Source organism: Ornithorhynchus anatinus, chromosome 8 (assembly GCF_004115215.2).
Source record: "Ornithorhynchus anatinus isolate Pmale09 chromosome 8, mOrnAna1.pri.v4, whole genome shotgun sequence".
Classification (NCBI taxonomy): Eukaryota; Metazoa; Chordata; class Mammalia; order Monotremata; family Ornithorhynchidae; genus Ornithorhynchus; species Ornithorhynchus anatinus.
The window spans coordinates 40455367-40470614 of record NC_041735.1 but is presented as its reverse complement, the minus strand read 5'-3'; the positions used below and the strand labels follow the sequence as shown (position 1 = coordinate 40470614).

The following is a 15248-nucleotide window of genomic DNA, read 5'->3' as shown; positions in this document are numbered from 1 at the left end:
CAGTATGTACCCAGACTGAGGCTGTACTCAGGTGCCGTTTTTTCCAAAACTGGGCCTTGCCAGAGCGAAACAGGCCCCGGTTACTGGCCAGCGTCCCCTGATTCCCAGAGGCTTTCTAGCTAAACTGCAGAATGAAAATTGGCACTCTGCAGTCCTGAGTTAAAACTGTGTTGGCTTCCCTTGATGCCTCACTTATTCAGTTTTGTTCAAACCAGGAAGACAGAAAGGATATCTCTTTTTTGGAAGTTCATTTTAAAGGAAAATTCCAGCTGCTCTTCACTTGTGAAAGAGTTGTAAGATGAATTTGGAGTCTGTTCTAGAGCATGACCAGTGAGATGAAGTCCTGAGACTTCAGAACCTCAGAACCTGGTAGAGGAGTTCAGCCCAGTGCTGATGGCTGGCCCAGGGCCATTCGCACACTCTTCACCCTGCCAGTTTTGTTCCCACTGGGGCACAGACAGCACTGACCAAGAAGGTGGCCAGAGATTCAGCACACTGCAGGGTGCCTTTGCAGTCTTCACCTACGTTATCCGGCTTGTAGCACTGGGCACTCTCTCTGTTCCTCAAAAACCTCCAGTGGTTGCCCAGGCCTCTCCACATCAAGCAGAAACCCCCAGTCTTTGACTTTAAGGCCTTCAGATCATCTGTATCTTTCTCTGTCTCTCCCCCAACCCCTCCTATTTTTGCATGTGTTCTCCCACTACACCGAACCTCCCTCTCCTCCTGCTGACCTCTTGCTTATGCCCTCCTTCCCCACCCGCTTTCCATCTAACAGGCCACTCTTCTCCCGGACTTTGAAGCCCTTTTGAAATCACATTTTCCCTAGGGGACCTTCCGTTGTTAATTTCTAATATCTTCCCCTTGTCTTAGAAGTCATCTAGTCACTAGGGTATTTGGTACCCCTCCCCCCCACCCCAGTACTTATACATGTTTTTATTTCTTCTTATCTGAAGCTTATTTTAGAGTCTGTCTTCCCCACTAGATAGTAAACTTCTTGAGGGCAGGGATGGCAGCTAACTTCTGTTGTACTCCAGCTATTACAGTGCTCTACATATAAGTGCTCAGTAAATTCTACTGATCGATTAGGATGAGAACTCAGGTCCCCTGATTGCAAGAGCACTGTTTTATTTGGTGGGCCAAAAGCAGGGCTATAAGATCGACAGAAAAAGTGGAGCGGCAGGTTCCGGAGCTCATATGCAGCTGCAATTTGTTCTCTCGCAGGTCATGGAGGCAGAACAGACCAAAACCCGGAGCGAATTGGTGCACAAGGAGACCGCCGCCAAGTACAATGCTGCCATGGGCCGGATGAGACAGCTGGAGAAGAAACTCAAAAGGGCGATCAATAAGTCAAAGTAAGTTTGCAATCCTAGACCATCCCTCCACTAACGTGCCTCTGGGAATTTGTTGTCAGTGTTAGCAGGAGGCAAGTGAAAATGCCATTCTTTGCCATTTGAGGACTGTGCAGTAATCCTTTTTGAACTGTGTGTGTGTGTGTGTGTGTATGTACATACCCACCCACGCCTATCCGTGTGGCTGTCACTCATTCCCTCACTACCAGTGCTTTGATTACACTGTGTTGTCTGCAGGCAAAGCGGGCAACATTCTAGAAAAACTGCCTTTTGAATGAAGTTTTTCCACTTCATTTTGAGAAACTCTTGCATAGTACAGGAATCCTTTTCTGTCCCTCTTATCCCATACACCTTTGGTTTCTTAAGGCATTAGAGAGATCGGCAGAACCCATTTTAGCATTGGCCCCTGGGGTAAAAGGCCACAGTTTGCCCTGTTCTGATCAGTTGTTGTTAGGACTGGCCCATCTACAAGTTGACGATGGGCTCCGTGGTAGGCAAGGACAGAGGCATTCCAGGCTTCCCGTCCAGCCAGGGAGGGGACCCTCTTGGTGGTACATCCTGGAAGAGCAGCCTGCAAAGCAGCCACCACAGACAGGTGTAGGGGACCAGTTTATTCCCTTACCGCCCACCTTGAATTTCAAGATGGATTTTGGAGGATCCAATTCTCTTCTCCTGGAATCTGTGAGTGTGTGGCCCAAGGAAGAGAGAGCAGTTTGTAATGAATGTATTTTCCATCCCAGAGTGCCAGCGATCCACAAGGCATGGTATTTTAGGGGTTAGAATTTTGCAAATAAGAGGTGGGACATTGGGAATGAAAAAACTAATAAAAAGACAGAAGATTCTTTAATTCAGTCAAGAATCTCCATGTCCCACTAGTGCAGTAGCTGTAGCGAGCGAGCCCAGTATCTCTCTGTCTCTGGTTTCCTCTGCCATCGATGTGCTGAGTTGCCCAGAAGGAACTGCAGTACCATCCCGACCCATTGTCTAAGCAGAACAAACATCTGGTGTCACAGGTTTTGGAGGAAATCCAGGAGAGGCAGCATGTTGTTTTCCCCTTTCAGTAATCCTACTCACTGAAGTGTAAAGGCCCGGGTCAGTTTCTCATGTGCTGGAAGAGAATGGGTGAAAAGCCATCCCCACTCCCTTTTCTTTTTCCTGCAGAAAAGCTGATCGTTGAATCAGACTGGGCTCAGTCTGGAGAGCTCAGAATTAATCTGCATCAGAGAAAAAAGAAGGTCTTGGCACAGTGTACCAGAAAGGAAAATGGTTTGGGGTTATACTGACTAGTCTGTGTTTTGCGGTTGGTTCAGCTGGACCTGCCGTCAGCACTTCAGTGCTGTGATATCACTTACTTTGGGAGGTTTCTGTCCAGTGGCTCCGAGCGGGGAGAGTTGTCGTAATCCAGCTATCTGGGTTTGTTGAGTAAGAGAAACAGCCTCTTGGAATTTCTGCAAGTGACTCTTGAGAGCTTTTGGCTTCTGGTATCCCAGGTCAGTGAGTTATTTTTGCTCCTGCTGAGTGTGATGGAGTGTTTGCTGTCTTGGATGTGAGGCCTGATTTCTTGTCAAGAACTGGTTAAAACCCTTTCTTTGATAGCCGTGGTTTGGATACTGAGAACGGCAAGCAGGGAGGATCGCCACTAAACTCACTGTGGGCAGAGAACCTGTCTGCCAACTCTGTTACTCTACTCTCCCAAGCGCTTAGTATAGCACTCTGCATGTAGTAAACGCTCAATAAATACCACTGATGACAATGTGGTGGTGGGAGAGGCAAGAGGTGGTGGAAAGAGCACGGGCTTTGGAGTCAGGGCTCATGAGTTCGAATCCCAGCTCTGCCACTTAGCTGTGTGACTGTGGGCAAGTCACTTAACTTCTCCGTGCCTCAGTTCCCTCATCTGTAAAATGGGGATTAAGACTGTGAGCCCCACGTGGGACAACCTGATTCCCCTGTGTCTATCCCAGCGCTTAGAACAGTGCTCTGCACATAGTAAGCGCTTAACAAATACCAACATTATTATTATTATTAAGTGAGGTCCGTCTTCTTGGAAGCCAGAATCAGAATTCTGGGAGCGCTTAGTACGGGAAGTTTAGGAGACCAGTGCAGGGAAATCTTGATAGAATTTATTTAGCTAGCACTTACTCTGTGCTAAGTCCTGGGGTACCTGATACAGGATAATAGGATCGGACACAGCCCCTGCCCCACCCTGGGCTCACAGCCTAAGGGAAAATTGAGGCCCAGACAGGTTAAGTGACTTATCCAAGGTCACACTTTAGCCAAGTGGCACAGCTGGGACTGACTCTCAGTCCCGTGCTCTTCCCACTAGAACACTCTGCCTCCTTAAAAAGAAAACTGGGAAAGAAAAACCCACACTCCACGTAGAAGATGGGCGAAGACTAGCCGTGTGCAGATATGGTAGGAAAGGCCCGTGGGATCATAATGGAGAGTAAGCCAAGCAGGAGTCACACTGAAGTGTCCCTGGTGTTCCAGTCAGTCCAGGACGTAGTTTCATAGCACTAACCTATCTATCTCCATCCCTCACGTAGTTGACCTGTAATGCCTTCAGAATAGGTAAGTTCATTCACGGGTGATTGTTTAGGTTTACCTTCCCTAGTTTCACTTCATGGGTCAGCTTTTGCTTGAGGGAGTTCTTTTTTTTTGGCAGGAGGTGGAGTTGAGGTGGGAGGACAATAGACGGTTAGAGTTAAACTTGTAAGGCTTTAAAAATCGGCCTGACTTTCCCCTTCCCTCTTAAGTGCAAGCCCCTAGACTCCTTTCAGTAGCTACCGGGTTGGGCAGCCCAGGACTCAGTGCGCTTCGTGGAGCGAGGTAGCCTGCTGACGTCGTCACAGCAGACAGTGACACCAAAGCTCTCACCTGGGGCTGGCCAGACCAGCCCTGGTCCTCACCTTTCTGCAATTGTTCTAACCATAGCTGGGAATGATTCTTTTTCTTTACTTTCTTCCACAGGCCTTATTTTGAACTCAAGGCCAAGTACTACGTGCAGCTGGAGGTGTGTATGACACTCTGATCCTCAATGTGGGATAGTTTCCCCAAATTGTGAGTCTCTGGTCTCAGCGGTGTGCTAACGAGCATATGAGTGAGCAACGGGGCTTCTCTACATGTAGTCTTGACAGTTCTGTAGGTTGGCATGGTCAGTTTGGAGTCCAGAAGCTCTCAAAACAGCAGCAAGAGTAAAAAGTGGGTAGCACTTTTCATTTCTCCCTTCCACCTCCAAGTATTTTTCATAGCCCTCCCTAAGTGAAGCACTCCTGGCTCATAGATGGCGTCTTCCTCAGGGAGGGTGGACAGGCTCGGCGGTGGGGTTGAGTTGAGAAAGGATTGGCTATCTGGAGCGCCATTTGAGTCCTGGGGTGACGGAACAAAATGAACCCCACGGACCAGTCCGGTTTAATCAGGCAGGCTTCTTCTCTCCTCAGCAATTGAAGAAGACCGTGGACGATCTGCAGGCGAAGCTGTCCCTGGCCAAAGGGGAATACAAGACCGCCTTGAAGAACCTGGAGATGATCTCCGACGAGATCCACGAGAGAAGGCGGTCCAGTGCCATGGGCCCACGGGGCTGCGGGGTCGGGGCCGAGGGCAACAACGGCAGCAACTCTGTGGAAGACCTCTCTGGCTGCAAGCCGGAGTCCGATACGGTTTCTGGTGAGTAGGAAGCGTGGGTCCGGTTGGAATGTGGAAGCTGCTAGTGGGAGGAATGTTTCCTTTTGGGTGGAAATGCTGCTGTTTGAGCCAAGGGCCCATCCTCCTCCGGAGAGGCGGAAAGAACCTGGCAGGTAAGAGGGGAGAAATACCTGTCATTTTAACCCCTTAAACTTGTTACCACATCCTCCTCCTCTCCTGTCTCCCAGTGGAACTACGTATCGAAGGCCAGAGATAGATCTGTGTGTTCCGTATGTCCTTCGGGGACAGGTAACTCAGTCACGTGGGGCTTTATTCTCCACTCATTCTACGGGAAGTGTAGGGTAGTGTTTTTCTATCGTCTTCTTTCACAGTCTGCTGAAAACTGGCCTTGAGTGTAGTGTGACATGTGGCCCAGAGGGCATTTATTTTGGGTCCCACCCACCAGATGGAGATCTCCGAGTAGGCGGGAGATCCCTGCCTGGCTATTGAGAAGCAGCGTGGCTCAGTGGAAAGAGCATGGGCTGGGGAGTCAGAGGTCATGGGTTCAAATCCCAGATCCGTTGGTTGTCAGCTCTGTGACCTTGGCCAAGTCACTTAACTTCTCTGTGCCTCAGTTACCTCATCTGTTAAATGGGGATGAAGACTGTGAGCCCCACATGGGACAACTTGATCACCTTGTATCCTCCCCAGCGCTTAGAACAGTGCTGCGCACATAGTAAGCGCTTAACAAATGCCATCGTTGTCGTTATCGTCTCCAGAGGGCCGCAGCCCCGTCGAGCCCCAGTAATGGGGCTCGTTTGCAGTGTCTGAGAGAATGAAGGTGGGGTGTGCGGCAGTGGGGCCTGCTGCCGTTGACAGTAATTCTCATCAGTTTGGATCATTTGAGGAGGGGGGAGGCAGGGGGGCGGTTTGAAGATGAGGCTGTGAAAGTTACCCACCTGCCTAATGAGGCAAAAAACAGCGCGAGCTCCCCGTTCCCTACCCTGCAGTCACAGAGCCGATCTGGTTCCTCCTGAACCCCTTGGTAGCTGGTGGGTGGGGGTCCACCACCGAGTTCCTCCCGGAGCTGGCTCCCACAGCTTAGAACAGCCTCAGAACCTACCCTCCTATGGCGATCCTAGAGGGAAATTCATTCTGGGATTTCCCCAGTGGTTCAGATCAGTTTTGTGGATCCTGAGCTCAGATCCAAGCCCCAAAGCCTACCCCAGTCTCTCCTTGGCTCTACACCCTCTGCTGCTGGGTGCAGACTCCCTGGGGGAGGTCCAGGCTAAATCTGATACCGACCCACAGGACATTTCTTAGAGCGGAAGAGGGGAGTGGCCAACTGACATTCGGTTCCCAGTTTCCTGCCCCTTGTCAGGTTGAGCTCTGGGCTTTTCATGTTTATGAATGATAAGAGAAGACTCGGGGGTCATGTGGAAAGCAGGGAAAAGACCTGGAGCCCCTGTGGCTTGTCGCTTTGCAGGGCATTCTTTTTAGAATTTGTTTGCTTTTCCTCAACTGCTATTTTCAGTTGGCACTGAGCTTTGTTTTGGAGATAAGATAAAGGTCATGACCGACTCCCAAGGATTATTGTTTATTCCAACTAAATACTTAAAGGGGGGAAATGGTCTCCCAGAGTACTGTGGGTGGGGGGCGGGGAGGAAGAGAACACATTGGCCCGAGATTCAGATGCCCCAGTTAGCCCGCAGTTGATCCACAATTGATCGCAGAGGGCAGAGTTGCTTCAGTGACTTCCTTTGGGGGTGTGGATATAGTGTGGCTTTGCTTCTCTGGGAGATGACCAAGACTTTGTTATGATTCTGAACCTTAAACTATGCAAGAAAGAAGATGACCTCTCCCTTCCCCCAGCTCATGCTTTCTGATCCCTGGGCGAAGACATAGATAAAAGCACAGGAGGACTTCATCACATCACCTCCCAAACCATCAGGTTGCTCTTGCCTTTCAACTTTGCGATACAGTTTCATGGTTTGGACTTGGTGCTGCAGGGGAGGATAGTCTTTAGGTATGTTTCATTTTTCTTAAAAGGGCAGAAAAAGAACACCTCGGTCTGTCCGTCCAAAACAAAGGCCTGAAAGGGGAAAATGCGGTTCTGTAGAACAATGTGTAAAAATCAGAAAAGCCATTCCTGGAACCAGAACAGTGGGGGAAGGACAGGGTGAAGGTGGCTGTCCTTGATGTCTGTCTAAATTATAGGGGATTTTCCACCTAATAGCCCTAACCACTTTTCCCCCTCTATATTTGCCTCCCTCTTATAACCAACTGGTGTTTTCTGCCTACACAACTTCTGGTGCTCACAAATGCCATATACTCGCCACATGCTGTGTGAAAAAGGCATGCTTCTCTTTGTCTTTTTTGAATCTATCGTCCTCCAGCTTCAGTGGATGTCCTTGTTTGTCTGTGGTGTGTTTTGGCAAAAAATAAACTGTGTTAGCCCTCTTGCACACCATTTGTGATTTTATACACTTCAGTCTAACCACCTGGCTCTTGATCTGTTCTCATCCATTTCTCTGATCACCTTGATTTCTTTTCTTTGATCCATCTAGAAACCTTATTGGGTTCTTTCTGAGATGCGGTGACCAGGATATGTGCAATATTCCTGCTACAGATGTTGCAGTTTTAGACAGTGACAAAACAATCCACGCCTTTTCTTTCCCTTTCCTCCTTGATATGGCTTCCACTCACTTGGCCTGTTTGGCCATGGCTGCACCTTGGACCAGTGATTTACAAGAGCAGTAATTCTTTTAAATGACTAGTAGGGATTCTGAAGTCCCTTTATGACTTGAGGGTTAATTAGAGCTCATCATCATGTAGTTGTAGTGTGGATTGTTTCTCTTTAGGTGTATTACCTTGAGTTTTCTCAAGCTCACCTACCTCTTTTCATCCCACCCATTCAACTTTGAGGTGGGTGATCTCCAGATTTATCTCCAGAGCATTTCTCCACCTGGAACAGCTCCACGTCCCTTGCGTCCTTGGAGATTTTGCTACACCTGCCATCTTCCAGGTCATTTAAGCAATAAACACAGTCTTTGGGGACCAGCCCACCACCATTCTCCATCTTGAAAATTGATTGTGTAACTGTACTTCATATCCTACCCAGGATAACAGAGAGCACATCTCCAAAGGGATTTACTCTTTTTTTTTTTTTTTACATTTGGAAAATCTAAGTGTCGACAAGTCCCCTCTACCACTTCTCAAAGAACTCTGGCAGTAGAGGGATATGGCATTCATTCGATCGTATTTATTGAGCATTTACTATATGCAGAGCACTGTTCTAAGTGCTTACTTATGGCATGATTTCCCCTTGCAGGTGGATTTTCTAAGGGTTCTCTGATTGTAAACTTAATTATCAAAAACTACTAGTCGTCTGGGTGCAGAAGTGTGGCTGACTCACCCGAGTCTCTCCCTTGGGAGGGAACCACCCCCTGTAGGTGGGCATTTCACTGCTTGCCCCGGCCGCCCGTTCACGGAAGAGTCGGAGGTGGCTGACTCGGTGTCCGGCAGACCCGGCCTGAGCAATGTGCCTTTTGCGCCACAGTGGCTTCGGAGGCGTTCGAAGACGACAACTGCAGCAGCTTCGTGTCCGAGGATGACTCTGAAACCCAGTCTGTGTCCAGCTTCAGCTCTGGCCCCACGAGCCCATACGAGATGCCCGGACAACACCCGCTGGCTCCACGGCCCGGCAGCCTCGATCTGTCCAGCCCCGTGTCTTTGTCGGATTTTGGAATAATGTTTCCTGTGCTGGGGCCTCGCAGTGAGTGCAGCGGGGCCTCTTCCCCTGAATGCGAAGTGGAGAGAGGTAAGCGGGGGCCGTGGTTCAGCTCTGCAGGCGAGTGGGACGGTGGCAATTTTTCCCTTAGCAGCATTGGTTGGCTGGGGGTGGGAGGAGGGAGAGAGAGGTCCAAAGTGAAAGGGTGTAAAAGTCCGGGGCACTGCCCCCTTAGGCTGCTGTAGATATCCTAGGTACGGGAGGGACCTGGAGAGGTCACTGAACACTGAAACCTACTAGACGGAGTTAAAGCTCTCCGTAGCCAGTCCACGCCTCTCCCTCTCAGGAAGCCTCCCCGAGATAAGTCGGATCCCTCGTGGGACGCTTTAAACGGTTTCCCCTTGATCTGCCCAGCGTGAGGCTATTCATATTGATGGCTGGAGCCTGTAAACACCCATTTTACTTCTGGACTTCCCGACTCCCAGTGAATTCCCAGAAAGTAGGGGAACCTCGGGCTGAGCAGTCCACATCGTCCTTCACTCCAGTGACGTGGCGTACTTGAGTTGGTGATCTAAGACAAGGGCTCTCTCTCATCCAGCAGTTTCACCTTCAGGACGTTTCTTCTGTGGGCCATCTTCTCAGCAAGCCTGAAAAATACTTAAAGTGGGGAGACGCTCTCCCAGGGTAGCAGCAGTAGACTGGAAATGTAGGTCGATCCAACTTTCTAAGGTTCCAAATTCCTTGATTCCATGTCGGCGAGATCCTAAAATGGTGGGACACACTCTCCCTTAGCAGCGTGGCCCAGCGGAAAGAGCCCGGGCTCGGGAATCAGACGACCCGGGCTCTGATGCCGGCTCTGCCGCCAGCCTCGATTGTAACCTCGGGCAAGTCACTTACCCTCTCTGTGCCTCGGTTTCCTCATCGGTAAAAATGTTCTCCCTCCTACTTAGACTGTGAGTCCCGGAACTGTGCCCGACCTATCTCCACTCTATCCCGTGTTACGGTGCCCGTTGACACAGGGTGAGCGCTAGCGTGTGCCTCAAGAGTAACGATCACCAGAACGCGTTTCCGCCCTTAATTCAGTCTCATTTGGTTCCTGCAGGCGATAGGGCCGAGGGGGCAGAGAATACACCGAGCGATAAAGCCAACAACAACAGGGGCAGGGGCAGGGGCGCCACAGAAGGCCCGACCTTGGATAACCGAATGAAGCGGCTCTCGCTCCAGTGCGTGAAGGGAAAAAGCGGGATCTCCGCAGACAGAAAAACGGTGCAGATTGGCTGATCCGGCCGGGAACCCTACCTTAGGCCAGCGGGGATCTACGTATTTATACGCGAGGCTCTATCCGAACGGAGGACGACGTGCCAATGATCATTTAGTATATGCCAAATCTTTTAAGCGTTTACTCTAAACTGCACTAATGAAGTTTCAGCGACCGGGAAGGCCGAAGATTTTTGTTTTCTTCTCAGTAAATTCTCTTGGGTGATTGGATTTAGAGCAGAAGAGCTGTCGGGACAGGCTGGGCTCAAGCTCCACAGTCCGTGTAAAAGAATAACGATCTGCGATGGCCTGGCGGAAGCAATAACCGGTTCCTGTGAATCAGCCTGAGCCAGTCACGACGTAAGGGGTTTGAATTCCGAACCCGACGTCTGTCAGGAGCGATTTACTTTTCTCTTCCTCTCCCACCTTCTCTTCACAGTTGGAGACGTGGTCTCCTTAGGTGGCGTGGGTCCAGATGGAATGACCTCTTGCGACAGGAAAATCATCGGAAGCACTTAAAAACGTCTGTTACTCCTAGAACCACTGGCGTTTGTTTTTTGATCTCTCCAAGGAGGCGGACATTGCATGTGTGTGGGTCTAGGAGACGAGGCTTCCTAGTCCTCCCGGGTGAGGGTGAAAGACCGGGGATCCCCTTCGAGGTGTTCTTGGCACTCGTTGGGTGGGAAGGGGAAAGGGCTCAAAACGAGCCTCCCACCCAGAAGCTTTTTAGATATTTTCTAAAGAACTCGTTCAGCACTTTGGGAGGGAAGAGGGGGTAGGTGGGGGACAGAGGGTATGAGGGGAACTAGGTAGCTAACGGGATTCCTAAGGGGAGGATGAAGAAGCTGGGGGTTGGCGGGGGGTAGCGAGGGGTGGGCAAGATGAATGTCGTGCATGTGCAAGACGATTTTGCCTTTGTGGTAACTAGATTGACAGGTGTTCATTTTCTCCATAGTTTCATATCTTATTTTTTAAAAATTATTTAAGGGTTATGCTGCTCTAGCCAAGCCTTAGAGCAACTGGCCCATGCAAGTAGAAGAAAATAGGCGTGTGTTGGCAAAGGCTATTAGATAGAAGCAGTGGCGTCTGTCTGTCAGTTCTGCTAATAGTTGTAATTGTAGGGCTGCTTTTTAAAGTTCCGGTGGTTACTGATCCTTAAGGCACTGTACTGCTACATTTCTGTTAGTTTGGGAATTTAGCATTTACTGCCCCCCCCCCCCCCCAAAAAAAAACACCCAATGGATTTCATGTTTTGCAGTCTTGTATTTTTGTCCTTGCCACAGCTTACATATCTAATAGCTAGGTGTAATGGTGAAACTCTTCATACTTAGTAAGACCTGGTTTGTCCTTATTTTTATTCTGACTGATGCAGAATCCTCATTTCAAAGTTATTTTGTACTTGTCTTAAAACCTTGAGTGTAATAAAGAGAAATCTGAAGACAGTAGTTGGCTTTGTGTGACCTCAAATGGAAACGTGTGAAATCACCTTTGCCACACTGGATGACCAAGCTGGCTTTCCGGGAAGCGGGTTTACCAGCAGGGTAAGCATCTTGAGACTTTATATTCTGTCTCTATTTCAGTTTTCACCAAAGGCGTTGAATTCTAACAGACTTAATTATGAACCGAAATTCCATAGCGATTGTGTATTATCCTCGTGCGCCTATACTAGCCGAATAAGCTAGGACGATGAGGGCCAAGGGAATTAACAGGTGATTATCGCGAAGGGTCACCTTCCGTCCCTAAAAACAATCTGCTCTTCCTTTCACAGTATATGCACTGGGGAATATTTGGACTTGGCCACTTAACATTGGAACTGAGTACCACACAAAGAAAAGCACCTGGGAGAGTATGAAAATTATTGCCTGTAAACTCAGTCAGGGCTCACCCCGTCTTCAGTTGTTAGTAGTGCTGAGCTCTTAGTTTCAAATAACCTTGATTTGTGTTTTCTTTTTATTGTACTAGACAGAGGCCAGGATTAGAATTGTCTTTGTGGGGAAGGGCGCTCCTTCTGGGATGTAAAATGCTTGGGGTTTGGAATTTCAATAAGGTGGGAAGATGTCGGGGCTGCAGAATCCACCTTTCACCCTTAAATATAGCCAATTCTGCCACAGTGCATGTTATAGTATGTATTTTGGATATAGTAGAAAGTTTAGGGAATGTTTCTCTGCCAGTGGGTGTCTTCAAGAATGCGATCCCTGTGCTGTGACCTATTAAATAATAACTATGCTCTCTAAGCAGCACTAACTCGGGGCAAGCACTGTGGTTGGACAAGAGATAATCAGAGACGACGCGTTCCCATCTGGGGCTCACTAATTTAAGAGGTAGGTGGAGGAGATTTAATCCACATCTTTCACTAGACTACACTGCTACCCCTGCCCACCTTTCTGAAACCGAATTAAATTGTTCATTACCAAGCGGCGAGTGTTCTGATCCTCTCAGAAATGGACTCAGGATCCAAAGGATCCAGGTTTGTTTAATTCCTGTCCTAGATGGTCTTCCAGGGATGATTCAGTGCGCATGCTTGACATATGCTCTTAAATCATAACCTATTTAAAGCGGCTGCTTAATCTGAAAATAAGTACAAGATTAAGCGAACTCAATAGCTTGCAGTAGCAGATGTCTGTCACACTAATTATCTATTAATTACATTGTAGTCAAGAGTACCTGGACGTGTTTTTGCCTTGCTACATACACTTGTCAGGCTTTGTACTTTTTTTTTTTTAAAAAAAAACACAAATGTTGGTCATTGTCATTCTGGATCATTTTCTCTTTGAAAGTTTTCTTTAGCTTATCAAATTAAAAAAGGCAATTGGGGGTTTGATTTTAATTATTTAGTAGATGGTGCAGTTCCACTGAGACAAAAAGCTGAAGGCTTTAGCTTAAGAGAGGTTGTGTCACACTGACCAGATCCTAAACTTGGGGACTGAAGCGCAAGGGACTTTTTTGACCTGGTAAAAAAAAAAAAAAAAAAAAAACCCACTCTGAAAAGACCCCAAAAGTATCTCAAATGGGTCATGACATCTTATGTCAAATTGTCTAAAATAGTTGAAGAGTACAGGCCTCAGCCAGTCGCTAAACTCATCAGAGAGGGTGGAACTTTTTATTTTACCTGTTGAGTGTTTTCCAGGAATCTTGAACTAGTAGATGGGCAGTAGTATGTGGCCTGTTTAAAATGCATCTCAACACTGATATTTGAAAAGAGGAATTTAGACTTTTCAAAGCCTGTAGGTACTGCCTTTTTTTGTGGTATTCGTTAAGTGCTTCTGTGCCAGGCACTCTATGTACTAAATTCCAGGGTAGATACGGAGTTGGACACAGTCCCTGTCTCTCAAGGGGGCTCACAGTCTTAATCCCCACTTTACAGATGAGGCAGCTGAGGTATAATGAAGTGAGTGGCCCAAGGTCACAGAGGAGACAAATTGGAAGAGAAGGGATTAGAACCCAGGTTCTCTAAGTCCCAGGCCTGTGTTCTCTCCAATAACACCCCAATTGTAAAGCTGGTTGATTTCCTAATCGTAAAACAAGTTGTTAAAGGACCTTTGCCACAATTTTAAAAATACTAGAAAAAAGTGTTTGAGAGTCTTGGAGCGCAGGTTAAGATGATAAATGTTAAAACCTCTTTGAGTTAATTTTAGTGTTTTCTCCTTGAGAAAGGTGACTTATTTTAAAAGACAGAGGGGCTAGATTCTCCAACTACCCCAAGACTGCCATAAACATTACACAAAATTGCCTAGAATTAAAAAGGAATGTAATTACCAGCATTGGGCTGACTCCGTGCAGCTTTAAAAACATTCCGAGATGGTGGGTATGAACTCTTTTATTTAAATTAAGAAGCTAAGAAGTTTTAGTGATGATACCAAAGCGAGTCTTGTGTAAATAACTGAGATTTCAACCACGGCATTAGTGACTTGGGTCACTGAATCTGAAAACAGAATAGCCATATCCCTACTTCCAAGTGCTGTATTTACCACGACTAGCATAAAAACAAAGTAAATAGAAAATACTGTAAAAAACTAAATTGAGAGCATCAGGGCTAAACATGATTTAAGAGATGAACTGCCAAGTGTCCAGTTGTATTTACACGATTTAATAAGCCAATAATTTAAAGCACTCTTTTGCATCTTCGGGTTGACTAGCATCTCTTAAAACATTCATTAGCAGTTTCTGTCCTTGATAATACCTGAGCAACAAAAAATCTGTCAAATAAACTGTCGAAGTAAAATTCAGAGAGACGTGAGTCATTTGTAAGCAGTGGCCCAAGCCCTGTAGAATGATTCCGTTCAATTTCTTTATGAAGCTTCCGAGATCCCATGGATTCACTTGCTTTTGGAGAAGTCGGAATGGGGTATAGTCAGTTCCAGGAACTAGTGTTCCCAATTCACTGAAGTTGTGTCGCCTTGATAGGGGTAACACTATTAAAGTCCAAGAAGAAAGGACCTTCTTGTTGAGGCAGAAAAGTGCTAGGAATGACATTATAAACCCCAGCAGGTACATTTTCCACTTCCAGGTAACAAAAGCCACACCTAGGATTAAAAAAAAGACAAGCACAGGAGTGAGACTGTAGTTATCACAGCCAAAAAAATTTATATAAATTCATTCAAATGGAGCACATTACCTAAAATCACCACTGTTCTTCTTCTGGAAGCCAGAGGAGCCGGGATCCCCTACCATGGAGACTGCAACAAGTTCAAATCCAACACTGTACTGCCTACAGTCAAGAAGGGAAGGCATTACCACACATCCTCACGTGTGGAACGGGCAATAGTTACAAGTAAAACCAGTTACTGTACAAGCGTACTCCGTGACAGCAATAGAAATACTTTTTTCTCCCGCATTAGTCAAATTCCATTTTACAAAGGGCTAAATTATGACCGGGTCTTAATATTTTGAAAACTTAAACCCGTACTCAGGTAGGAATTTGGTTTGTGAATTAACTACAATTAAAAGTCTGGTTTTGAAGATCTAGCTTTGATTAGGGATAAAATGAATAAAAATTCCATTTAATAACTTAGGAAAATTGTTGTTCAGGGTGACTTGTCTTAACACGCGCTCCAAGTAGAAGCAGTTTAATGTAAGTAATGCAAAGTGACTTCTCCTGGCCTCTTCTTACTGCTTCATTTTCAACAACAACAAATTTAAATTATTTCAACTCAAAAGAAAGTAACCTGCTTAAACTAATCTGCCTCCCCTTCTAGACTGTAAGCTCACTGGGAGTGGGGAATGTATCTACCAACTCTGTTGAAGTGTACTCTCCCCAGTGCCTTGCACATAGTAAGTGCTCAATAAATACC

At 47.1% G+C, this 15248-nt stretch overlaps 2 protein-coding genes across 5 annotated transcripts in view; one reads left to right on the top strand and one right to left on the bottom strand.

The window, feature by feature from the left end:
- The window catches only part of SH3BP5 (SH3 domain binding protein 5), a 53827-nt gene extending 42425 nt beyond the window's left edge, over window positions 1–11402 (top strand). The window contains exons 5-9 of the mRNA XM_029070809.1: window positions 1222–1352; window positions 4317–4359; window positions 4787–5012; window positions 8530–8790; window positions 9803–11402. Of these exons, the coding sequence (XP_028926642.1) occupies window positions 1222–1352; window positions 4317–4359; window positions 4787–5012; window positions 8530–8790; window positions 9803–9981 (840 nt within the window). The 3' untranslated portion in view covers window positions 9982–11402. The remainder of the gene's footprint in view (window positions 1–1221; window positions 1353–4316; window positions 4360–4786; window positions 5013–8529; window positions 8791–9802) is intronic.
- A 2354-nt stretch (window positions 11403–13756) lies between these two features.
- CAPN7 (calpain 7) overlaps window positions 13757–15248 on the bottom strand; it is a 74845-nt gene continuing 73353 nt past the window's right edge. For all 4 annotated transcript variants that reach the window (XM_029070806.1, XM_029070805.1, XM_039912830.1 and 1 more), the window contains 2 exons: window positions 14573–14665; window positions 13757–14480 (listed from right to left, as the gene is read on the bottom strand). In XM_029070806.1, the coding sequence (XP_028926639.1) occupies window positions 14336–14480; window positions 14573–14665 (238 nt within the window). In that variant the 3' untranslated portion in view covers window positions 13757–14335. The remainder of the gene's footprint in view (window positions 14481–14572; window positions 14666–15248) is intronic.